Raw genomic sequence first — 27,428 nt, forward strand, 5'->3', positions numbered from 1 at the left:
ATGACTAGGCGATATAACCATAAATATAACCGCAAAGAAAATTCAGGACCCAAGCTATTTTTTTACTTTTGCATGAAGACCGAGCCATGGATCGAGTTTATGTGGTGTGAGTGGAATAAATTGGTAGAAAAAAAAGAGAAAAACTAGCAATTTATCATTTGAATGTTTTTACAATTGGGTTTCCACTGTACAGTATCAGATATGTGGCTTCAGCCTAACCGAGGTATAACTTCAGAAGACTAAAATGCGCATATATAATTACTGTTACGACTCTCAGTTCAGCGTCATGTTAAGTTATTCAGTTTTTGAATCATCATTCCCAAGTGTCCAGTTAAGTAATTCAGATGCATTGGTCAATTGAAACAGTATTAATCACTTTGACTATTTTGTTACCTTGTAAAATTAGGTCCAGACTACCCAGCAAGTTTTACCTGACATTCTACTGCAGCTATATAGTGTGTGATTTTTTTTATTTATATATTTATCTTTTAAGCCACACAGCAAAACACTGCGGTGATCTTTTGCTCATCTGATAGGTTCAGTATTTCATGCAACATTGTTTTGATAGAATGGAGGTCACTACAAAAAAAAAGCACAGACAATCAAGTATAGGAACAAATTTTATTCCAATTTAAAACAGATACTTTAATTGTTTTTCTTTTAGGAGAAGGCTATGAAAATCATTTTCATGTTTGAATGAGGTTCAGGCAACAGTGGTTGAAATGAAACAAATACAAAAAAGAAATATGGCTAAAAATACTGTAAATCAATAACAAATGACCCTTTTTCATCAGGGTTTTGCATTAATACATTGGTCTGACACCCCCCTCCCAACCCAAACAGCACATGCAGTTAAAATGACAGTCCTTTAAAAACAGCAGTTTCTTCTTTAATCTTAAATACAGAATAAAGTCCTTTTCTCTCATGTATCTATTGTATGTCACATATCTAGTGTTTTTAATAGTTTTAAAAACTGGACCATAAAATATACAGGCCCACAGATGATCTCCACACCATTGGCACTTGTAAAGAGTCTGACTCTACAAAGATAGGGGATTGGCACACTCATTATAGTACATCATTTACATTTGGTATACAGAGAAGAGAAAAAAAGAACAAAGCGGAAATTAAAAATTACAGCACTACATATTTAAATCATTAAAAAAAAAAAAAGATTACGTGGTCCTAGATACAATAGTGTTCAGGTAATGTATCAGCCAAAAACAAAAAAAACACCATGTTAAGTTTGTTTAAATCCACAGCCTTTGAGTGGATCTCAAGCAAACTGTCAAATCCATCAGTTAAAATGCGAAAACCTCATGAGGCGGTACCAGCAGATGCATATGTACGAGCCAGTGATGGATCCGGCTTGGACTAGCACCAAAGGCCTGGTCCAGGGAGCAGCCCCAAGGGTACAGGACTGAACACAAGATTGTACTAAAGCCGCTGCTCAATTTTGTCACTATACATGGGGGGGGGTGGCGGGGAGGGGTAAAAAGTACAAACAGTGTACAATACAGGACTGGATTGGTGCTAGTAACTGTATTGCCACTAATTCTTCAGCCATTTTGAATCATTACAGCAAACTGCACAAAATGGCTGACATACTGCGAATTTGGCCTTGACACACTTTAATGGACACAGATAATCATCATAAAGTCAGGTAAAGTCCACTTAACATAATTGGCAAAAGAAAAATCAGAGGGTCACCAGCCCAGTTTTCTGAAGCAGATTCACCTTCAAAAGAGTTCAGAGTTCCTTACAACATTCAGTGCTGGCTTAGTGCATGTAAAAGGGTTTGCCCTCTGGTAAACTGAATATCACATTTCAAAACTGGTGGAGACTTAAGTGTTAACTAAATATACAACACCCTCACACACAACAGTCTCCATTATCAGTGAATAGCCAAAAAAACGTATAAGTATATATTACATATATAACTATTATCGTCAACATAATTATTACAGAGTATAAATTAGTTTTTAGAATCAATTGTAGTGTTGCTAGATGTCTTAAAGTTTCACTTTTTAGGGGCTTCTCAAACTGTCTAGTGTCTTACTTTTAACTGAATGGCAGCTTTTAGAAGTTCACAAGCACATTTAAGTACAATGGCAGGAGGTGATGGTGCGCGTGAAGAAAATAGTGTTCTGAGGAACATAAGCAGGAATTTAGAGTTCTTATTCTGGTCCGCTGCTCTTTATGCCGTTACTCGACAGATAAACAGTGATGAAGTGTGCTTATCTTCAAAAAAAAAAAAAAAAAGTTCGCTACAACTTCCAACTCAGACTCCGGACGCCACGCCGCTCAGAGAGGTAGAAGTTCCCTAGGCAACATCACAGATCTACCAAGCAGACCAACCCATCTGTGAAAAGCTGGAAGGCTGCTTTTGATTGGCTCCCTCCAAAAGCCAGCACACTTAAGCCCCTGAAGGCATCCGATTCTACCAGGTCTTACCATTTGGGTAAACGCTGCTCAGAATCCTCAGGCTGACGCTCGCTGCAGTGTTTCGCACGACATGGTAAATTAAAAAGTGCATAACTAAGTTAGCCAAGCTGCCCTTCTCCCAACCCTCAATGCAGGGGCGCAGGTACAGGCCGTGCTAAATCCACTGGTTTCAAAACTGTCAAAATGGAGAGTTGAAAGGGGACGTCACCACGGCCATTGCTCGACTAATGTTTGAATGCACCCACGGTCCTGCTTAGTGCAAACATCAGCTTAGACCAACACCAACACAAGTGAACATTACATGGGGGCATGTGTGTGTGCGTGTGGGGGGGGGGGGGTGGTCTGGTATTTGGGCAAACCATGAGACGCTGTTTCGGACATAAACCCATTCCCCCCCATGCAGCATAGCATTGTCCAAGTCTACTATTCAAGTCAGCAGAAGCAGAAAGCGTGACGGAGCAGCTTGGGGCCGTACCATGCCCAGACCCAGGGGGAAGCCTTATGTAAAGTTCATTGGCACGGAGAGTACTTCACAGACGTGCAAAGGCATTCATCTATGGGCGAGTACAAGAAAATAGCTTGTGCCTTTTGGAAACGACACAGATGCTTTTGAGTAGCAAAACTGTGCTCTGCCCCCACTTTAACATAGCCCCCAACCCAAAGCCCCCCATTAGCCTGCTGAGAAAATGTCGACCTCCACTGTGACCAGATAAGTGGAACATCCCTCCTGAGCTGGACAGACCTCAGTGTCAGCAACGTCAGACAGAAGATTGAAAACTTTAACCTGCACCAGCTGACCTCACAGAATACCTGCGCCATCACTGACTGTTTTTGGCTTTACTTTTGTTAACTGGAGCATTTGCGGTGCCAACTAGCCGGTCTCAGTCTTAGGACCAACTTGAAAATAAAATTTTAACCAGATTTCCCAATATACCACATGCTGCTGCATGCTAAGTCTGCAGCATTGTAGTGCTATAACACAGATCCCCATCTCCTGACACAGAACCGTATAAATGGCACCTGGCAATCCATCAAATTTTCAATCTCTTCCTCTTTACAATGTTACGCAGTAAGTAGCCCTTGAGATGAAAATGAATGAGAAGTCACCTGAAATTACATAGCAAGACAAAATAACCCTCTTTCTGCACAAGTTACTCTAAACAGGAAGCAAATGCTAGTTGTGGGATCTGAACTGGAAACGAAACTACAATGGAAAAAGGAAAAAAAAAAATCTTAAATTACAAAATTCCAAGGACCAGACAAAAGTTCAACCACTAATAAAAATTACCTACATTTCTTGTATATTTCCTATAGTTGCACAAAGCACTGTCCCTATAACAGCTGAAATTAATCTTCCACCCTCAGACAGAAGTTGTGACTTCAGATCAGAAGCCACTTACAATAAAATGAACATTGTAACTGTAATAAAAAGTGGGAAAAAAAGAAAAAGATTGATTCGCTCAAAGGTTTTTACAGCAGTTTAGACTCGGTTTCCCAGTCTCTGAGCGAGACGGGAACACTAATATGAAAAGGAAACTAATCTAACAACATTTATAAATCTGGTCCATAAATTAGATAAATTCTTTACTCTCCTTTAAAAAAAAAAAAAAAAAATCACTTCTCATAGTATTGCAGAATGGAAAAATTAAAATTTTAAGCCACGGAACTTTAATTTAAAACGGAAGTCACCATAGAACTTCAAAAGTTACCTGGTGGTTCACAACAAAACATACAAAGTCTGTGGCAGGCATTTTGAAAATATTGCATGTTGCTTTTTAATTGGAGTCACCTGTACATAAGAACAGACTGTTCTATATACCTTCAACATTAAAAGGGGAATAATCACAGTAAATATACTATTGTAATTCAGGGGGAGAAACCAACAAAATGATAATGAGTGGGAGGTGTTTCATCTTTTGCCAAAATGGTGCCCCTCAAATCTTTCTGTACTTAAGTGGGTACATGTATATTCACAGGTAAATACACACTATTTACTTTTGCAGCCTTCAACGACAAATTGGTTCCTCCCCGAAAAACAATGAGTTTTTATCGCCACAGCAAAGACTGTACAATTAGTACCACTGCTGTTCTGGATGGGAACTAGATGCACGAAGCCTCAAAACAAATGAACACGAGGGTGTTCAGAGTGCCGCACAGTCCTTCACGAATTCCTGTCGGCTTCGAAGCCAAGCGCGGAATGCTTTCCGGCAGAGACGGTCAACAGCACAGAAACCGGCAAAACTGCGGCAATGGAAACTGACCAATAATAAAAAAAATTAAAAAAAGGAGAGAAAACAGTCCCTCCACGCTGGACTGAGCTTGCAAACCAGTCAATGTTTACAAGGCTGAGCGCACCACCAGGGGACAACCACTGCTGAAGTCTTTTAAAAAAAACACACAAAAAGCCCCAGATCTGTGTGAAATTCAGAAGGGGCTCAGAAAGTGTCGGTGGCTCAAACAGATAAACAGAAGCATCACAGGGGCAAGATGGCAGTACAGATACATAGAGTAAAAAGTATGGAATTCAAATTACAGAATCTGAAAAGTTAATCAAGCTCCTGGCCACGAGCTCCTCTTGTCGAATTTTCTGGAGTGCTTTCTAATGATTGTTTTCAAATTTCTACTCCTTTGTTAATTAATTACATTATCTGTTAAAGTAGTAGTAGTAGTAGTAATAGCAATATTATTAAAATTTGTTTTAAAATAACCTCAGCAATATACATATAGATTGGACTGATTCGATTTCCCTCTCCATTTCCTGCTCGGTGTCCCCACGTAGGAATGCAGACACTCCTGCAACGCTCACACTTGAATTACATTCAACGACAGGCGGCACACAGGCGATGACAGGTGAGATCTAGCCGTCAGCGAGACGCGTGGAAGAAAATGCACCTCAGTGCTCAAAGTATTCTGCCATTTTTGCTATAATCACCATACTCAAGCCCCGTGTGGTTTCCAAATTAATGTTTACGTTTTCAAAAATGTTTTGTACTGCTGTCCACACCTAAATTTCTCATAATCCTCCACCCTAGCCACCCTACCGCCTTTAACTCCATCCCCTCTTGCTCGGGGTGGGAAGGGTGAAGGATGATTCTTCCAGTTTTCATGCCAGCTCCCGATTCAGCCCTTAGAAGCTGACAGCTGTCATGTCACTCCCCCCATTTTGGACAGGGCAAAATTTAGACACTCGCGCCTCAGCCTTCACCCTCGGACAAATTTGAGACGTCGATCAAATTAGGGGAAGAGACACGAGAGGCTGGCACTGACTTCAGCTGCCATCGAGACGGATGGGGGGGTGAAGATTACTTTGAAAACTGGAGAGGAAATAATAAAGGAAATGATATATCAGGAAGAGTGGAACTGAAGTACGTGGGGTGTAGGTGGGCCTAGGCAGTCGTAGGTGTATTTTTGTGTGAACACACACACAGAAGTAGCACAAATACGTGTGAGCGGACGTACTCATGCCTGATGCGTTAGTGTGTGTGCGTGCGTTTGTGCGTGTGCCTCTCCGCTCACACCAGGTTGTACTCCTTCAGATTGAGCTGCAGGATGGTGTCCTTGACGGCGGCGAAGACAAAGCGGATGTTCTCCGTGTCGGTGGCACAGGTGAAGTGGGAGTAGATGATCTTGTCGCTGTCGGGATTCAGGTCGACAAACATCTTCAGGATGAACTCCCTGGCAGCCTGGGCATCCCTTTGTGGGCCTGGGGGGGGGGAGGGGGCTCATTTATTAAGTGATCGAGTACATACACCACCCATGATTAAAAAATTTCACAGTACTCCAGTATATATGTAGCAAATTACCAGTAAATGACATGTTCAATATTCCCAGTGCGTAGGCACCCAGGATAAGACGCTGAACAACATGTATATCATTAAGTGCAGCTCAGCAGAGCATCTACAGTTTAACATCTAGTCCTGCTTTCAGTAGCTTCTGGAGCCCATTTTCTAGCCTCATTCTTTTGCATGTTCTGTATGAATCACTGTAATTGTAATGAATTCCCTGCTGGGCAGCCGTCAATTCTGGGACACACTGCAATACCTCCTCATGCCACAAGGTGGAAACACACCCCCATTTAAAAAAAACAAGAGTGGACTTCAGCCTCAGGCACCATGCACCATTCCATCGGTGTGAACGTGCGATGAACAGGAGAACGATCCGTAGGCTGAAATTTTGTGGGAAACCATTAAACAACTCAGGGCTCACCGTCAAACTCAGGGAAGTAGTCAACAAGGTGGGAATACATGATCTTTTCCTCAAGCAGATCCTTCTTGTTGAGGAACAGAATGACTGAGGAGTTCTGGAACCAGGGATACGTGATTATAGTCCTGAACAGCGCCTTGCTTTCCTCCATACGGTTCTGAGGACAGAAAAGGAGGCAGAGACAAAGCAATGAAAAGACCGAAAACAAGAAATGTGTCAGCAGGCATACTGTGGTGAGGATGGCGTTACCGAGCTAGCCGTCTCATTGGATGATGAAGATCTCAACATTTAGATAGCCAATACAGATAGATTGAGCACAGATGAATGTCATCAGATATGCTGATGCAGGTATTCTGCTGAACAGGTGGTCAGCAGTTCCAGTCTCGATCCGGCTGTGGAACACAGCCCTTATCTAGCCAGGAGACAAGTGGAGTAAAGAAGGGATTCAAGCCAAATGACGCACCTCATTGTCTGACTCCACCAGGACCTGGTCATACTCGCTCAACGCTACCAGGAACATGATGGAGGTCACATTCTCAAAGCAGTGGATCCACTTCCTGCGCTCGGAGCGCTGACCTCCCACGTCCACCATCCTGAGAGAGCGAGCGTGTGTGAGAGAAATGAGAAGAGGCACCAACATAGACAGGAGAAGATGGACGGACATGGGGAACCAAGATGGTAAGGGATAAGGGAGGGATGGACAGAGGGAAAACAAGAAGGAAGCGTAAAAGAAAAAAACATGAAGGAGGGTAGAAAGGAGATAGGAAAGAGGAGAAATGCCAGGGGCGAAGACGCGAGAAACAAAGCAAAAATATTATTACAAAGGGGTCCATCCAAACCAGGAGATGTTCTAATGCAAATAGCCTAACCTAGGGTCAGACTCGAATATGTGTGTGTGTGTGTGTGTGTGTGTTGATGTGAAGGGATAACAAGGCAGCCATTCCTCACCTGCACACACCGCACTAGGCACCAGGGGCTTGTATCATGAAGCAGGATTTTTGGGTTAGCAAGAAAACTTGTCGGATTTAAGGTGGATTTAAGGTGGATTTAAGGTGGCCTGGGCTAAATACAAGTGAACGAAGATGAAGTCCGTTTAAAATCGGCTACCTAAAATCCAACAAGTTATCCATTTAAGTAAGAAATCCTGCTTCGTGATACAGGACCCAGATACCAAGAGGGTCCCCTTGCTGTATACAAATATCAGATGTCTGCAAACTTTACTATAGTGATAATGTGGATACAGGGATGAAACAATGAAGTCAAACAATAAGACCTCTAAACAAACAGATCAAACAACAGGGTGGGAGGTAAGGAATGGTACTTGACTTCCTATTCATGTGGCTGCTCATCGTGGATTTCAGTTTGACTAATACTATTAATGACACATTAATATACAATCTTGTCAGTAACCACTAACCAACACACCTACAGAAGGACAGTTCTTACTACAGAATTATTTTTTTTTTCAAAATCACTGAATCGACTTACTTGAGCAAACAAGCGAAAATCTGAGAGCCAGAAATCAGATACTCCTGACAGTTTGGCCTGAGTAAGATCACTGTCCTTTTGATAATGTTTTTCCAATTCAGCGCCAAGAAGCATTCTTAGCTGACTTCACGAGCAGTAAGTGAAGACTATCTGGCTCCCAAAGAAAGAAAATATAACAGACCTTAAACAGGTCTGTATGGGCAATAGTGAGATCATCGTTTCCAAAGTGATTTGAACCACCTTCTTGGTGTGGACCCAGGGCTCTGAATTTCTGGGTTGTACTACCAGACTTTCGGGAAGCTTCTTGGGCCCAAATAACATTTCTACCCAAAACTAATGCAGAAGTTAGCCAATCAGGAACCCCAAATGGAGTCACGTCAGAATGAGTTGAAGTGTGTTGGTGTAGGGGTGGAGGGGGGCAGAGAGCACATGTAGCCCACCTCCTCTCCCCTCCCCACCCATTCCCCAGGCACACAGAGAAGCAGGACCACAATGCACGGGGCTCCGCCCATTTCCCCAGTGAGTGTCCAAAGCACAAGCCAAGCAGCGTATGAAGAGGTGCAGCATCCGGCAGGTGAGAAAAGAAAGGGGCAGAATGGCAGGTGGTGACATCAGAGGGCACCTCTAACAGTCATTTGTGGTCCACGGATCACATTTCCAGTCAAGCAAAATCAGCCCACTGGCTCCAAGCTAAAGCGCCAAGACCTTTGCTGGATCGGGCGGGTAGGGGGGGGCGTTGAGGAAGAAGTCCCACAAATGACAAGTGCAGTCGAAATGGAGCACTAGTGTCCCCCAGCAGGGAGGGCTGTGTGACACACCTGCACTTTGAGGTTCAGAGACAAAGGTCCAGCTGCAACAATCTGGTGCAAATTAAGCAAACATGAAGAACAGAACAGAGCCCATTAAAAAAACGCTGGAATACCCTAAAAGCGGGTATAAGGGAACCAGTCAGAACCTCCAGGCAACAACAAAGCCTGTTTTATCAGGTGACACACTATTTCATTTACGTCATTGTATACAAGACTTTTGTCCAGAGGTGGACATTTCAGGTGCAGAAAGTAAAAATCCAGAGCAATGTTTTGTTTCAAACCACGAGCTGAGCATAAAGAGGCACAGTCAAGAGTACTCAGCTGGTTGGTTGAAACAAAATCTTGGTCTGGATTTTTATTTCTGCACCTGAAATGTCCACCTGTCTTTGTCCAAGGAGATTTACAAGGAGATTTCAGGGTTAACAGCCTTGCTCAAGGGCCAAATGGTGGACACAGGATTTGAACCCATGACCGCCTGTCAAGCACCACACCACCCTGATTACTCTACTGCTTCACTCGCGGCTTAAGGCAAAGATTCCCTTACTGATGACCCCCCTCTGTCTCTCTAACTTTTGAATTCATAGCTTATTAATATCTGATACAAATATAAAAATCATCAAGAATAACTGTCACAATGTCGTCCTTTACGTTCTATAATACCCAAGTTCGTTGCTTTACATAACTGTAGTTCCTTACCAGCTAATATTCTTCTTCATGGGCCGTCTACATTGGCTACAAGATGCTCTTGCCTACAATTTAAACTATTTAATTATATTTTTGCTATTTTCTAATGAAAGTCTATATTAGTTACATTGTCTGGGAATGGACACCTCTGCTCTGTGCGTATATATCTCCATGACAGCACCCGCTAGGCTGCTACGGCTCTACTCTACCTCAGCCCAATGTGGCCACCGGGGGCGCCGACAAACGGGGCCCCTCTAGGAACAGCCTGCCGAAAATAACACTCCTTCACATCAGCCGACCTCGTTTCCTGTAGAGAAGCTGTGTGACCTACTTACAGGGATGGGCACGCCGATGTAGGACGAGCTCAGCTGAGGAGATGGAGGGGGGGGGGGGGGGGGGGGGTCATTCTTTACTTCCCAACTTCAGCAACGAGACAGACGGCTCAAGCAGCAAGTTTCCGAGAAACAGAGGGGGCCGAGGATTTTGTAGGGAGGGCCTTAAGTGCAGAAGGGCACTATGTTAAAGGGAATACTCAAGGTGGTCATTTTTCCGAGGACTTTAAGAGCCATCAGGTTTGCTGAAAAATTACGTGCGACCGAGCGATCAAGCAGTACCTGCTTTCACCCTCCTGATCCTGCAGACATAGACCCAGTTACTACAGTGGTGGAGCAGCATCCCTCTGGTCCTCCCAGTGACGGCTGACCACCACGCATCCCAGTTCCCGCACAGCCTCTCTATCCCATGACACAATGCTGCCCCCCCAGACTTCCAGTACTGTACCACCTAACAACACATACACATCTTGCTGACCCATAGCCCCGTAGGCCACAAAGGCTTAGGGACAGAAAACCGGGAAAGTTCTACGGCGGCAACGTAGAGACATCAGCCACAATACCCACTGGAAACCTGCGCCGGCTTTTAAATCGAGCCCAGTCTCAGTGGAGTAAGACATTCCAGGAGCGGGGGGAGTGGGGGGAGGAGAAAATCTCACACACAAATGGCTAAAAAAAAAAATGTATGTCATGCTAAGTAGTACTAGATGGGCTGGAGATAATATCTGTTCAGGGAATGGGGGGCGAAGGGGTGCTAAAGTCCTAAAAACGACGAACAGGGAGGCGCAAAACGAAAGCGAAGCATGACGAATGGCTAAAAAGAAAAAAGAAAAAAAGGGGACCGGCACAGGCCTTCGACACACAGGTCCGACTCCGTCTCCAAACGCATCCCGCGATGGGATGCCAGGAGAGCATCGAGGACTTGACATCAAAGATACAGGACATGCATAAATGCATGGGCAGCATCTACACAGGCACATTGGATTACACACAAACGAAAGGACTAGAGTTTGTAAACCGTGGGCATCTTCTACCTGAAAATGATGCTTTGCAAGTCGAACGGGTACTCAATGATCCCTGTGGTGGGTATGCGAACCCTAAGTACATCTTGTTGGGTCGGCAGATAGGACGGTTCGGCGATACGATCCACATCACTTAGATAGCTATAGACAAGGAGAGATACAGAAAGAACACAAAAAAATTGAAGTATGACAGCAGTTAGGGCAGCCCCCTGCCCCTCTACTGGAGCAAGTGGTTTGGTCCGGCCCTGGAGTAGAGAAGCCCTCATGGGCCACAACACGTGGCATTCTAAGAGATGCGGGGGTGGGCACTTTTGCTTCCCTCCACCACCAGTAAGTAAACCCCAAGATCTCTCAGAAAGTGTGCACCGAGCCCCCCTACCGCCAGCCGCCTCCCTGAGACTCGCATGGTGCCTGCAGACTCCATTTAGAAGAGCACTTTCCCGTCAGTCAAGACCTGGTGAATATGAAGCCAAATTTCACAAATGACCTATACAAGCGATTAGCAAGAAGCCTGATCGAATGAATGATTCCGCTTAATAGCACATCCATCTTCAGTATGAATTATTTAAGCATTTACTGGCTGCCAATTTCCTTCCCACGTACTTGGGAAATCGTCCAGACCCTTTGTGGCATTTTTCAGCGGCTTCGCGGATAATCTAAACAGCTGGAAGGATGTCACATTTAGCGATAAGCAAGGGAATCTCACCAGCTGAACTAATGCAGGTCTGGAGCTTGGGACTGCAGCCAAGCCTTGGGCGCGAGCTCAGAGAGGGGAGGCTACCCGGGGCGGCTGGACAGACAACAGAGCAGTCGCGAGAGCAGCGGCGGCAGCGGGAACAGCGGCCATGACGGTGGGTGGCAACGGCAGCATTCTGCACCGATACCTGAAGATTATATTCTCCAGGTCAAAGGGGTACTCAATGATGCCGGTAGTGGGCACTCGAACCCGCAGCACATCCTGCAGCGTGGGGATGTACCCCGCTGAAGACACGCGTTCTAAACTGCTAAGGTAGCTGTGGAATGAAGGGGGAAAAGTCTACATATATGTATACAGGTGGACACACACACATACTCACCAGACACACACAGAGAAACAGACACAAGATGCAAAAATACACAACAAAAACAGAATACAACCTATAATACATCCGACATACAATTATATACACATATATAGACAAACACATGTAGCACATCGGAAAGGGTATTAAACCGAATAAAACTGGGATAAATCATACAGTCCACTGCCACTTCAGAAATGGCTTCATCATATTCATAACAGCTGACAGAGCAACATGGTGGCAGAGCAGACTAATCCGACAAGGTGCTGCAGAGAGGAGCTCGGCGTCCCTCCGCCATTCCACACGTTACTGGAATGGCTTGCCAGTGATGGCCCATCTGCCCGGAAGCACTGGCTCCGCCCCCAGTCTCGCTGAGGTCACTGACAGACAGGCTGACTGACCAACTGGACACATCCATGATGCAATCGGAACTAAACTAACAATATCAGTAAGATCTAAGCATTTTGGCCCTAACGTAGCACAAATGTTTAACGAACTTGGGGAAGGGTTTGAATATTAATGCTGCGCTTTGCGTCGAGATGACACCCCAATCCACAGAAGGCCAGAATGAACCCCCCCCCTCCCCCAACTCCCAGTGTTGGCACCACTCACTTTGTCCCAGTTTTTCTGCCTTAGTGGGAGGGGATGGCCTGATTGGCCAAGCACTACCCCTGCGGGAAGTCAACTGCCCTGCAATTGGTTCGCACAACTTGCAGGACCAATCTGGCGCATCAGCGGGGGGTTTAGGAGGTTGGGAGGGGAGGTGGGTAGTTTTAGACTCCACCCAGAGAGTAAAAGACAGCTCTGAGATTTGACACAAAACAGGGGAATAAATAGATTCAAACAGCCGTGTAACTTAAGTCCCATTATCATCAGAGCTCAACAAGCCGACCAGCAACCAGCTAGTGACTAACCACATGGAGCCTGCCAGTTTCTACGCATAGGAATGATTCTGCTTATGGCCTGTGCTCCAGCAGAATCAACCGTCGAATGGGCCGCCAGCCTGAAAAGGGGCCTTCTGTTCTAAATGTGCCCCATTGTAATTGAAGTGCCACTAATGAGGTAACAGTAACCAGGGATTTTTAGGTCGAAACTGGCAGTCGAAGGCTGCCTGTCAACACGGAACAGTCAGGGATCCTTCCAAACTCTTCAGAACAAAGTCAAAAGCGGGTCGCCCTGGCGACGACAACCAGACCCTTATACTAGAAGAGCCGTTTCTCGCACCATGGCCGCAATCAGAAGTGGAGCTGTTGCCCCTCTAGTAAGATGGATCACAGGGCAACTCCGCTGTGCCAAGGACCAGTGCTACATTTAACTAAACAAGGCACACAAACAGAAGCCAAAGCGGCCTGAGAGGCTGCCATGCAGAATGGAGAGATTTCCGGCTACCTTGCCGGGCTGAGAACAGTGACTGGCATCGACTTTCAATTGACCTTCCGACACCTCGAGCCTCGGCGAGCACGCGGCGCCCTGTCGTCCGTACGTACTATTTGGTGGAGTCAGAGAGTTGGTATTCCCGCCGGCGGTCGTACGACTCCTGGGTCCCAGGGTCTGCCCACAGCATCTTTACGGCGTTAACGTAGGGTTGCTCGAAGGATGACACCTTCTCAATGTCCACCTCCTTCACCAGTGCGGCATTAGCCTGGACAGACGGGAAGTAAGCAAAAGATGGCATGCAAATGAATCATTTTGCCTACAAGCTTCTAACCATAATAAAACACTACAGACACATTAAAAACTTATAGCACTGATGAAATTTCTTTTGAATTTCAATGGGTTTAACATCATCATCAAAAACAAACAGCTATAAATCATCCAAAAAATAAGATATTCTTACGGTGACGATCTTAGGTTGCAAGCTTCTTGCAAAGGCTCACCTTGTTCTGCTCATACTTATACTGAATCTTTAGAGTTTCCATGGCACGGATCATGGACTGCATGGAGGTGAAGATGTTCTGGTACACCAGCTTGGTGAAGCCTCGCTTGTCCTCGTCGGTGTAGCCGGCGCCATGGATGATGCGCATCTGTTTGATGAAGGTGCTCTTTCCGCTCTCTCCGGTGCCTGGTGATGCACGCAACCAGCATATCGACGTTATTACAAAAAAACGGCACGGCGAAGTACCAGGCGGGAAGAAACAGAGGCGTCATGTTGACCAGGCCACCTCAAAGCTGACCAGATAAACATTTGGGACCGTAGTTACAGCCATGTCCCAATCAGGTTATATTTTTTAATAAAGAAAACATGAAAACTGAATGCTGATCTATCAACATACCAGAAAACTATCGTGTCAGAGCACCATAAGCTCCTTGTTTAATGCACCATCGGAATGGATTCTAAAATGATATTGTGCTTCCAAACCACAGAACAAAATCCTTTTTACTGAAGGTATTTAACTCGCTGACATTCAGGTCGACAGGCTGACTTACACGCTGTCAAGATGACCTTGTGGGGGTGGACAACAGACACTTCATTCTCTCTAATAATTTCGCAGAAATTACTTACTGGTTAAACACAGTCAAGCCCAAAAACAACAACCGCATAGGAGTAGAAAAACAGGTGGAAGGAGGCCCAGGTACGAAAGGACACGCTGGATCCATGTTATGCGGCATTAAGGAACCCCGCCCTGCACCAAGGCCACATTTCCAGTAAATTCTCTCCTCAATCCTTCTATTTGCCATACAGAAGCCATCAGTCCTGCTTTGGTAATGCACAGGCGGATGTCATACACCATCCTAGAGTGTGGTGCCCGTGGTGGTTCCATGGATGTGGACGAAACCGCAGAGCAAAGCCGGCCCTGTTTTCGGGATGGTAACAGCGGGCTGACTTTCACACCAACGGAGAGCCCCCCCCCCCCCCCCCCATCAGATCGGCGTCTGGGAGATGACACCTCAGCGGCTCCGGCGTTATACACTGCGCTCCGCAGCCCGAGAGGTTATGTGTGTGAGAGTTACATAATCCATGTAACCCACAGTGCCAGCTATATATGGCAAGCTGGCAGTGCCGCGCCAAGCTGCAGAAGAGTACGAGTGCGCTATTATGTAAGTACGCATTCACCAGCGCTGTCGCAAAACATGCGACATCTACACACCCATCGAAAGTGACCCCCCCCCCCACAAGTATTACCAATGCTAAAGTGAAGGGCAGCTTCAGGTCAGGCCTGTCAAAAGCAGACACTGGCGATTGTTGTTTGTTTAAATCAAATCCCCACAGGAGTGCATAAAAGGACGGGGGGGAGGGGGAGGTTTTTCTGACCATATTTATTCTCTGAAACCTTTGACAGCTAGTCCAATGTCATCATTCTTCACCAATGCACTAGAACAGCCAGCATAGCCCCTTAGGTATAAGACTGTAATAAACAATAAATCATTATCTCCATTAAATCAGACACAACTTTTTCCAAATCGAGCTTTCGATCTTCCGGTTGGTTCTAAGCATGATGATGCTTGGTGGTGGGGGGGGGGGGGGGGGGGTTTCCAACCAGGGTCACATTGTTACACAGCCACACGAAAAGGGCAGCGGAGGTGAGGACAGGAGTTGAAGCGCCACCGGAAAAGGGCGCCCCCACCAGGACAGACCCACCAGGGAAATCAGAGAGACTGACACACACTTCCTTTAGATTTATGCTATGATCTGCTATGCTACCTACCCACTACTAAAGAAAATAAGGGAGAAAAAAAAGAGGCCTCTGTGTGTGTGGCTGGGATGGGGGAGGGAGTTTCAGTCGGACCTGACAACCAGCTCACATACACCTGTGCACACAGTGACACATGAAAAACACACAGGAACACGTACCTCCAAGCACCTGACGACTTCCCTCCTCAACATTAAACCATAAAGGCACAACAGCTGCCGCTGACTGCCGGCAGAAACCGCACGGCAAATAGAAAACGGGCCGACACCAAATATTTGCAGTGCGAGAAACGCATGCACCTACATTCGCTGTTTGAAGTCACAGCAATTTTAGTCGCCACAGCAACCTGCTTTGTTTTGCAAAGATGGCAAATATGATTGACCGCTCATGGCGGCTACTCTGCCCAAGATCATAATCCAGCCAAATTTACCACTTCGGTTTCTTAAAGGCATTATAAAAACGAACAGAACTACTGAAAAGCATCACCGGAAACAAAGATCTTTCCTTCTGATCAACGTCGGTGTTAAAAAGCTGGAATTCATACATGAAAGCAATGGCAGCATTTTCTCAGACGACTGCCCATCCTAAAAACCCTTCTAGAGGAGAAACACAAGATGGAGCCACGTTAACTGGCACAGCAAAGTCAACATTTAAGGCTGTGAGGAAGCAAAGGCGGACGCCGATCACCAAACACTTCTAGGCCAGCTATGTAAGGTGGGGGGGCTCTTTCACCCAGAACTCGCTGCTGGCGCTTGAACAAGGGGCAGCGCCAGGTTCCCCTGCTCGGGGACATTTCAGCGCTGCAGCTGGACGGGCACCACAGAGCGCTGTCACACTGGGTCACTGCACACATGCTCCCATTCGAATCCACCTCGGAGACAAATAAACATGGCACCGGACTGAGGGCTGGGGTTGCCATGAGGATGGAGACAGACTGTTCCTTCCAAAAGGATGTTGGGGCCACACGCTTTTCTGAATGCCCTTTAGAGGGTTCCTTGGCCTGTCTATCAGCTAGCGTTAGAGTAAGAGAATAATGCTAGAACCAGAGGAGTCCCCCACAACAAAACTCCCCAAAAAACGGCTCCGACCCCCACCTTTACAATGCGTTTCCCTATTGTTTACTGGCCTCACATCCCCTCCTCCTGCCTCCTGACATTAAATTTAACGAACAGGAAGCCACAGCCAATTTCAGCTGTGATTACATTTATTAAAAAAAAAAAAAAAAAAAAAGTTACGATGCCGATTCAAAGAAAAGTTGGTTGATCCTGATTTACTGCGCAAGCCAACTGAGCGGATGAAGTACCACTGCAGGTACAGCTCAGCTGCTTTGTGTTACAGACGCTCATCTTTAGCTGGCCAGTTAGCTGCTTACTAATTAGGCAGCCGTTTGCTGGGCGGCTCTCTGTGGGTCTCTCTTATCTGCATTTTTTAGGGTAAGCTGAGATTATAAAACCATAATAATGTCAAGGGTTAGTCGATAAGTGCATTTTGAATCAACAGCCCCTAATATTTTAACTTGGCATCAGTCATTAATCGAAGCCACTTCTCACACGCATGTGGCCACAAGGAGGCGGCTTGGCTGCTCCCCAGCTACGCAGTTGAGGAAACCGACCGCATCCCACACTTGAAGACTGGGGCCAAGCAGGCTCCATTCACCTCCCAACAAACAGACGCATGGAGAATCTCTCCCAACCCCCAGCACACGCACACACATTCACGCAGCGGATCTGTGACACACTGGTGCAGAAGTGTGCGCGCTCAGTCTCGGCAGCGCGGCGCTTGGAGAGACGCGAGGCACTGTGTAGGAGGTGGAGGGATTTAAAACCCATGTTGCCGTAGAGACAGTCCTGAAAAGCCTGGAACCCTACCGACTCGCAGGCAGAAGCATTTAACTGCCTGTGTTTCAGCAGCACCTGTTAGCCCACTGGCCAGGCTGGATCGACATCCGACAACTGGACTGAGGAGGTTCAAATCCCAGGATGGGCCCAAGTGCCTCCATAAATGGCCACCTGTGCAGGATAAAACGTAAAGGGGCCATCACAAGGTCCCACCTCAGAGATCCTTTGCTACAAAAACTGGTGCTCCCACCCTGTCGTTTGATAGGCTGACACACATTCACAGCAGCCAATCATGACCTGTTCCATTTCAGCTGGCTTTTTAAAAATAAATGCCAAAGAACACACCACTGGCGTAACGTGCTTCTGAAATCTGTCCCACCGCAGCACTGAAAGCGTAGACCCAGCCGCTAAACCAAAGGCCGAGTCGCAATACGCCACGGCGGCGAATCCCATGCCGTGCAGCCATTTGCATTGCGGTGGCCCTTATGCAAATACCTAAAGTCAACAAGTTAAGATCAACAGGGGGCTTTGCTCCACGACTTCCTCTGGCCGAGTGCACATCTTTTCTACGATGTACTGAGAAAAAAAAGTGAGATAAGAACCAGTATAACAACCTCACAAAAAAAAGGGCTGGTAACTTCAGGAATCAGGACAACAGACCTCTGACACAACAGAAGTTACCCATCGAAGCGCATGCAAGTTCAGAGCGACTAGATTGTAAAAAGTGGCCTCCCAATTCAGCTTTATAATGACACTTTATTGATCCCCGTGGGGAAATTCCATTTTCCCCATAAATTCTATTCATGGAAATATGGGAAAACAGGAATAAAAATGACAAATTTCAGAGAAGTCAAGCAAAAACCACAGATTTCATGTTATATTAACACCAAATGGGTGGAAACGGTAGGTGAGGAAAAAAAAAGAAAAAGAAAAAAAATTAGATACAGTGATCTCCTCGACTCGAAGCAGTATGGCAAACTTCACTTCCACATCGCCGCAGCATGTCCCAAAAGGAGGTGCATATCTGAGGGGCTTCCAGCACACTACAGCTGCCCAGGATCAGCACACGGAGGAAGTCTTCAGTTTATGACATAAGACTACAGCAACAGCAGTTCTGTCAGCAAACACGTATGGTGGAAATTTAGCCCCCCAGATGGAAGCGGCGGTCCTCTGATCACTTCACAGCACATCCACCTCAAAGCCACACGCAAGGCTTGGGTGCTTGGCAGCACGTAGGCAAGGCTCTGGTGCAGAGACATGGGCAGCAAGGTCCCAGTGAAGGCACGACAGCCACAAAGTGAGCATTCACTCCAACCGTCGCAGACGGGTTTGAGTAGTTCCTCCAGCCTGCTGCCATTACACATCCTCCCACCCCAAGCGGTGACAAACTTCCACATATCAGCCACCATAAGCAGAATCTCCGAAAGGAGACGTACAAAAAAACCACACAAGACACAGACATGCATATTCGTAAGGGGATGCATGCTAAACAACACGTCCTCGGTGGAACAGACTAAAGCGAGGAGCGAGCCAAGCTGCAGCTAGGAAGCATCCTGACCCATTTCTGAGGATGCGAACGTGCGAGCTGTTACATAAAGGCCCGCCAGGGTCCATCTGTTTCCATGTCGATAGCTGGAGCCGGTCGAGTTGGGCGGATATCAAACAGCACAGTTTGCTACAACGCTCCTGGCTCATCCGCTCAAACAGCCCCAGGGCTCTGGGGCTTAAACGGATTGAAATTCAGCAGGTGCCTTGGGGTGCCGTTCACGTGGAACGCGATGCCCGACGACCTGGTGCTCCCCACTGCCGAACCAAAGGAGTCATTATGGCCCATGCTATGAGTGTCAGAGATCAGGGAGACAGCACAGATCTTGGCAGTTGGGCTTCACTGGACTGGATGTGCCGAAGGAATTTCTTTATTTCCTTCCAAAACATACATTGTGGCATTTGTGCAATGTGGGTAACTGTCCTGTGTTTGAGTTCCAACCTTCCATTTCCATTTCATTTTGCCAAAAACGAAAGTGGAACAGGAGGACAGTATTTCTCGGGCAGGAAGGGTGGGGGGGGGGGGGGGGAGGCGCAATGAGAGTTGTAAACACCCTTTGGATCATGGGATAGCATGACTCCTGTCTGCCATGCTTCACAGGCTGCACACCCAAAGACAAAATGTGAGACCAAGAGAAGCTGCTCCATCAGAGCAAAAAATTTTGAGTCTGAAAATATAGATCCATTGTAAAAATTCCATTGCAGCCAACAAACTGTGTCAAGCAGCAGTGTGCTATGTTACAAAAAGGAAGAATAAAAAATGGAGGGGAATGCAGAAAGCCCCCGTGACCCAAAATGACCCCCAAAGCCTCAGCAGCAGCTGTTTAAGGCTTTTTTCAAAGGGAAACCACACACACCTTCACCCCCGTTGCAGCCCACCCCCATCCCACAGAGTGGGCTGTGTGACCCTGCATGTCAAGCCAAGCGAGTCCCTGCTCTGGCTCTGAGCCTTGGCAAAGACCAGCAGGCCCCTCCGCACCGGAGATAGCTGCTGTCTGGTGTCACACAGCAGGAGTAACAAGCGGCGTGTGGCTAGTTTATGAGCTGCAGCCTGACAGGTCTGTCAGCTTAAGGGTTTGATAAAGAACTCACGTGGCCTTGCCACACCTCTAACTGAATAAATAATTGCTGAACATATATATGGATAAATTCAGACCAGCTTCATGAAAACGAATCCTTTAGTTAGTATTTGCACAAGTACGAGTACAGGTATGTGGTAATTCTTCTCACATATCCCATCTTTCTCTCCTTTGCAACACAGACACACACAGTTGAGAATGGCCGGTCAGGCCACTTATCTGGTGTCCACGGAGCACTTTGGTGGGGGGGGGCCTGTACTTATTCTGCTGAGGCAAGGGCTCAAACCGATGATCTTCTGATCACACACACAGAAATTTTACCTGTTGAACCAAACACCACCACAACTGCAATTCATATTTAGTGCTGCCAAATCTTTAACACAGCTTTACCTTCTCAATTAGTTAAATTTAGGATTCTATAGGTAGCGATCCAGCACTGATGGGTTTGCACCTGGCCACCAGGCCCAACAGCACACAAACCACTGATTGGTCCATTTACACCAGACACACCATACTCCCCAGGTCAGGTTTTACCACATTTTTTTTTTGGGGGGGGGGGGGGGGGGGGGGGTAAATTTAACTCCGATGATTAACAACCATAACACCCAAAACGTATCTACAGAACCTGACGTTAGAGTTAGAATGTGCTGATGACAGCGGCATTGGACTGACAACCAGGCAGAAAAGCACAGAGCCTCAAAGCCTCTCGGCTCAGGCGCGTCATGGCCGCCGTTCATACTACGGAGAGCGGGCGGCTGTCTGTTCGGCACAGGTAAGCCCAGGGCGTGGCGAAAAACCAAACACCAGCTCTTCAAAAACCACCTAAACCTGTAGGCTAACTATGTCACTGCACATCATAAAGGAGAGAGAGAGAGGGAAGAGAAAAAAAAAAAAAAAGGCAGAATGAACCGGTTCACTCACGCAGCCCCAGTGTGGACGCAGCCCTGCATCACAGGACCAGTCTGAAAGGATCCTCTCCCTCCCTCCCTCAGCTGCTCGCTCTCCACTCACGGAACTGCTCCACATTCGGGTGGCATTCACCCATTTCGCCACATCCTGCACCCCCTTTGCGGTCAGTTCAAGATGACAAAACGTGCTGCTTCAGATTCACTTCAGTCAGAACTGTTACCGATCAGGAACAACAACCTGCTCCTCAATAGAGCTTGTGAGGCACAAAAGCAGGGTTACAGAATTGTGCCAGTGAATTTATTTTTCTTGATGCATTTTGCCTTCGTGCTCCATAATGTCTCTGCCCTAATTTAAATTCCTCAGCAGTCTTGTATTCACCCATGGGTGCGTAGCTGGTAAAGTGGAATGGTGAGTAGGTGCATAAACGCAAGGCTGCTGTAACTCCCAGCCACCTACGGCCAGGACCGAGGAGGGGATATGGGGAGATTCTATATATCCCCCCACAAGGTTTCCACAGGAGCTCACCCGACAGTGGCAGTTTTTATTTATACCAGCCAGGAGCACTACAAGCACCTTCAAACGCTCCACCAAGGAGAGCCGGGATACTGGAAGGAAAAGAGGAGAAGGGGAAGGAGAGAGGCCGACGACATCGACCTGCGAGCAAGTTCAAGTGTCTGCACGTGCATGTGACTTAAACCCACAAACTGCGACACAGAACTTGCTGGGGGCATTTGCGCTTGAATACAGGACCTGTAGAAGCAAGCAAGCACTGGTGCCAGCTCATCCAGAACCAGAACTTCCCCTGCACATCCAGAGGGGAAACATGGAATGCCACTCCTCTGCAAAGTTCTTGTCCCATGACCCCGCTTTGCCAACTGACAAAACGTAACCAGACAACCATGCACCCCCCCCCCCAAAAAACTACTACATAAACAGAGTTAGGGGATACAGCCGATTAAATCGACCTTCACACTGCCTGTCTGTAGAAGATGAACTTCAATCTTCAAGGAAGATAAAAGCTCAGCTCTGAGAATTTCCTCAGAGACCTGGTCAAAGTTTGTGGCCTAGTCCACACGACCAGCAGCTACGGTGTTTCTTGCAGCACAGACATTAAAACAGCACTACACTGACCATGTGACCACACTGGCCTGCAGTGACAAGCCGAGCTGACCGTACCAGCTGATGACAAATTCCCAAATGGCTTCATTCCTTCACTTCATAACCAAACTCAAACGACGCAAGCCTTCATTTACAGCCCGCGGCATAACTATAGTGAAACATTCCTTATTAAAAACCAGAACAGCCCCTTTTTATTACCAAACCCATTCTCAGCGTTTACAGAGAGATGCCAGTAAGTTCCAGGACATATTTGCTTTGGAACCAAAAGTAAAAATGCCTTTAGATGAAACTCCACCATTCAGGACAATGTGGCAAATCGTCCTTCTCCACATAACCGTAACTGAAAGAGGATATCCACTGGCTGGACAAAGATTTCACTGGCATGCATCAGCATAACAGCCAGACAGGTGACACACAGACACAGACAAGGGTGCATATCGCTTTTTAGATGACTGTCAAAGAGATGTGCAGATTGGTGGATTAGGGCTCCTTGTCCATGTGCAGAATGTCGTGGGTTCAAATACCATTGCTATGAAAGAGATTATAGCACATTTGGGACGATGAGCAAAGCCCTAAGACCTATGCTGGATGCTGCCTGACCCTGTTCTTTGATCGCAAAACTTTCTTCGTCTGTATGTCACTTTGGACAAAAATGTCTACTAAATAAATTTAAAGTTATGCCTCAGAGCAGGTGCAGTAGTAATTTGGAGAGAAAAAAAGTCTGCGGCTGTGGGGTGAGAAAAAGATGGAATAAAAACTGCACAAACAATTTTTTACTCCCGCTATGGTTCAGGGATGCAGATCCAGATCAACAGTCTCCAGGTGAAATTTTCAGCATGGCTGTACTTATTTTCAAATGATTACCAACAATGTATTATCCAGCAGAAATAGAATTTTGCGACACTATGAACAGAGAACCTTCCTGTCTGTCAGATGCACTTCCTGCCCTCAAATGCTTTTACGGTAACGATATTCACCACCCACAACGCCAGCATCACACAAATACCTATCGGCAGGCCAATAAATCCCCTGTCCATCTTGAACACGAGACCACCAACACATTCACTGATAAGCACCACCTATGGGAGATGGCTAAACGTCACACAAACTGTGCTGGTATCTCCATTGGATGGAAACTTACGATCTGGCCTCATAGAAACAGCTTGTCACACAGCACGGCAGCCGAAAGCTCAAGACGGGGCAAAATGTGGTGGGAAAACTCGGAAAACCCATGCGCGTCGTGCTGCAGAGGACGTCCTAAGAGGGGTGAATTCGTTGAACCGATGTTGCTATAATAAGAAGCGACACACGGGCTACCTTTGTGTCCTCCAAGGGGGGTATTCGAGACCCTGCCACAATGGGGCTTCTGAACACATGGCAAACACAGGCTGTATACTCCTAAGCACGGGGCAGGTATAACAATACCTGTTAGCAGAGATTGTTAAACCAGCAGAAAACAACTTAACCACGTTAACCTGTTAAGGACGTCGCCAAAACTCACTACACGCCCAATGAGTCGGTGGACACTGCTTGCCTTCCTGCATGCCGGCTCCCACACCATAATCAAGTAGAGCTCATACAGCCATTGTGAGGTCATCTATTCCCAACAAGCTGTCCGTGTTCCCCTCCTTCTATATGCATGACATTTGAACAAACGGACTTGTATTATGAAGGTTGCCAGTCTGAGGCCTAATATTGTCCCGGCTGTTGTTATGAGGACACTTAAAATGGACTGTCCCAGTGGAACAAAAATCTAACTATATAAGCAGACATAAAGTGCTACGGATAAGTGTTGGCTAAATCTTGAAATAGAAAGTGATGATCTGTTTTCGGGTCCGATTCGTGGGAAAAAAAAATAAAGAGGCCAATCAGAATTTTGTACAACATATTTAGGCTCCATTGCCAACGACTATGGCCAAAGAACCCCAAATCATTTTTAATATAAATATTACACGTTAATGAAACAGAAACACACATCATAAAATAATCCATCCATCCATTTTCCATACCCGCTTGTCCTATGTGAGACCGGGTTGCAGGGGTCCAGAGCCTGTCACAGAACCAACGGGAGCAAGGCAGGGAACAACCCAGGACCCATGAGAGAATTACAAAAATGCATAAAATAAGTTTTACACTTAGCAGTAAGAAAATCAATAACTGCTCCCTGCCCCCGATCTAATCACTTCCCTAACTGGCCTAATTAAGAATCCCACCTCCTCCAGTCTAAAAGCTTGCATAATACCAGATGCAAACAAGTAGAATTATAGCACTTGCATTTTAACAATAAAGATCAGATTATACAGGGAGCTCACTTACCCTATATTATATCCATTTCTACAAAGAGTTCGAATTGCTCACAATAAAATCTAAATGACTGCATATCCACTAAGAACCTAAGGAATTCCAGTAAGCAGTCTCTTTTACACTAATCCATTTGGGGGGTTCCCAATATGGCTTTTAATCAATGATTTTTAAAATCTAAATCAAATTAACTGACTTCCTGCAAAGCCAAGTGCTAAAGCATCTATTCCTGCTTGTTGCAAGTTTCTGAAACATTTTTTTTTGCTAGTTATCAGATGGTTCACCCAGCCTAATGCACAATTTTAACCCAACATCACTGGCTGATCTACAGACAGACGAGGACAAAGAGAAGGCCATCAACCCTGAACTTCAGTTCTACCCCATAAACACCTCTCTCTGACCTGCATAGGGTCACCATACAAAGGGTGACTGAGCAGCCAGTTGGACCAACGGGTCCCCCACCCCCTGCGTCTAACATGGCAGATTTCTCACTTTGTCTTCTGCACACACTCATAAAATCTTAATACTGCATGATACTCACCACTGTCATGCATCTGTGATGCAGTTATTAAAACGCTGCCAAGAAAATCTGTAATGCCGCTGATGTTTAAAAAAAAACATGTTTAAATAGGAAAATGCTACACTTTTACCACTTAAAAACATTTGCATGATAAAGTATCTAGTTCAAAAGTGAGATAGCAAACCTAGTCCCTGAGCCAGCAAACTCCAGCTGACAAATGCAGCCAGTCACCCATCTCCCACTTACACTGGCCGACAGTGTATTTAAAGCCGCGCAATAAGTAAATTCTTGAATATGAAACGAGGTGCTTCATTCACGCCGATAACTGACAAATCGCATCTCCTAGCAATTTCACCGAGAGGTGCCGAGCGAACCCGACACCCGCGTTTCCTGCACGTCCCGTATCTTAACCGAAAGCCATTTACATGCGGTTCAGGAGAGCGGCTCCATTTAACCAGGCCATGAAAATGAGATATATCACCTCAAGAGATTCATGCAAATATACCACCGGCGGAAGCCCAGTATTAATTCAGGCATCGGGGATATTTAAATCCTACTCGGACACATCTTTATAACCGAGTATATCTATGCCCATATTCAGCGCTTCTTACAAAGCTTCAGTCATACCCTTATATAGGATAGGTTTCCCGAGAAATAAAACACGTTCAACTGTATTACGTCTATTAAACCCAAAAATTACCTTTTCGGGCCCTAAATTCTCAAAATAAACAAAAAAAATCTCATTAATTCCTAAAGCCGCGGGTCAGAGACACTAATACACACGAGAGCCCCAGCACGGGCCAGCGTTTTTGGCGGTAACGCCCGCTAACGGTCGGTAACGCTCCCCACGGCTTTAGTCACCAGTCGAGCTTTTTAATCCAACGTAACGCGGAAAGGAAATGCTGGCGAATTACGGTCTTCCAGGGCGGGAGAGCCACCGATATCCCCACGGCAAACGCGCGGAAAACGACACCGACAGAACGCAAAAATCACGGACGCCGTGGCAAGCGTCGATTAGGGGGGGGGGTGTATCCGTGCACACGCTAAATTTGCGTTTATGTTATGTTATACAAGAGACCCAACCCTGACTGCTTTAGCATACAACACTGGCCCCAAAACCAGCTTCCCTCCCCAGTATACAGCATTTTCTTAGCCGTGTTGGGGAAAGTCAGCCCCGGCAGCCCTGCGTTTTGCCGCCGCCTGGGTGTCACTGTCACCCGGACATTGCATAACAAGGTGCCGGGCTTCGTATGCATATAACGCCCAGTCCCCACACGCCACCCGTACCGTATTATAGGTATTTTTAAACGTCCCTGGAAAGGCCCACCCTGAGTCCTGACTGCATACACGGCCAGGCTATCGATCCAGCCAGCCCCGTCCTGTTTACCCGTCAGCGGCCGTGTGGAGCCGCGCCTGTAAAGTCTCTCCAGAGCCGTTTCTCACCGAGCAGGAGCAGCTTTAACTCCCTCCTGGCGTCCCGTTTGTCTCGGCGGAGCTGCTTGTCGATCTCGGCGTTGATCCGCTTCGACTCCTTCGCCTCTTCGCTCAGGCAGCAAGCCATCATGGACTCCAGAGTCATCCCCCCGGCTTTTCACGGGACTCCGCCGACGCGCCGACGCTGCACTCGGGGCTTGGTCGCGGGGAGTCGCGACTCCCCCCCGGTCCGGATATCGGGAAGAGAAAACGATGGCCTGGAGAGTGGAGGGGATGGAGCGGGGAGTGGGGGGATGGGGGCCGGGGAGCTGGGGGGAGCGGCCTCGCTTTCTGGTAGTCCTCTCTAGCCGAGCTGGAGTCCGACCTCACTGGCGTGCGAATTTCGGCGGAGCGGCGAAGAGGAGGAAGGAGCGGGGGGAAGAGGGATAAACGGGGCGGGAGGGGGCAGCAATCAAGCGGAGAAGGTGGGAGTGGGAGGGAGGCCCCGGTGTCCGCCTTCGTGTCCGAATGCCTCCGCTAAGTACCGAAGCCGCTGATTCGGAGAATCCCAGGGCAAACTCTCGCTTCTGCCGCGTCTTTTTTTCCCCCTACAGTCCGCCGCCCGTTTCACCGCCGGAGGTGACGGGACACGCCGGGCAGCCGCGACATCCGCACCGTAGCTCCCTCCACCGACCGCCCAGCCACCGAGTCCAAAAAAACCGCCCCGCTTAACTAGCAAGGCAGCGCCGCCGCAAAAATGGTGTCCATTCACTTAAAATCCCCCTCAACGGAAGGTAAAATAAATACAATAAAAATACGCCCTCGTCGATTTTTTATTTTTTTTTTTTAAAGCTGTGCGATATGGCGAGATAGCAGTCTGATTAGTAGCAAGCTAAGTAGCTGATAGCTACATAAAACAGACGCCTCTGATAGCTAGCCGGCAAGCTAGCCTATTTTAACCATTCTGATTTTAGCATTCGTTTACTGCTTGCTCGAAGGCGAAAGATTTACAGGTTAAAAAAAGAATC

The 27,428-nt window shown here is 46.8% G+C and overlaps 1 protein-coding gene across 5 annotated transcripts; it reads right to left on the reverse strand.

The window, feature by feature from the left end:
- Positions 1-607: 607 nt before the first annotated feature.
- Positions 608-26,719, reverse strand: gna11b (guanine nucleotide binding protein (G protein), alpha 11b (Gq class)). 5 transcript variants are annotated; one of them, XM_023798014.2, is made up of 8 exons: positions 25,688-26,092; positions 25,009-25,067; positions 13,922-14,106; positions 13,532-13,686; positions 10,996-11,124; positions 7,112-7,241; positions 6,652-6,805; positions 608-6,148 (listed from the first exon to the last, which is right to left on the reverse strand). In XM_023798014.2, the coding sequence occupies exons 2-8, from the start codon at positions 25,019-25,021 to the stop codon at positions 5,958-5,960; spliced, it is 957 nt and encodes a 318-aa protein (XP_023653782.1). In that variant the 5' UTR covers positions 25,022-25,067; positions 25,688-26,092; the 3' UTR covers positions 608-5,957. The 5 variants fall into 5 exon arrangements, with proteins under 5 accessions (XP_023653782.1, XP_023653778.1, XP_023653780.1 ...); XM_023798010.2 differs by lacking the exons at positions 25,009-25,067; positions 25,688-26,092 and adding an exon at positions 26,431-26,719; XM_023798012.2 differs by lacking the exons at positions 10,996-11,124; positions 25,009-25,067; positions 25,688-26,092 and adding exons at positions 11,868-11,996; positions 26,431-26,719.
- Between the last annotated feature and the right edge of the window lie 709 nt (positions 26,720-27,428).

The sequence above is a fragment of the Paramormyrops kingsleyae genome, chromosome 21 (assembly GCF_048594095.1).
Source record: "Paramormyrops kingsleyae isolate MSU_618 chromosome 21, PKINGS_0.4, whole genome shotgun sequence".
Classification (NCBI taxonomy): domain Eukaryota; kingdom Metazoa; phylum Chordata; class Actinopteri; order Osteoglossiformes; family Mormyridae; genus Paramormyrops; species Paramormyrops kingsleyae.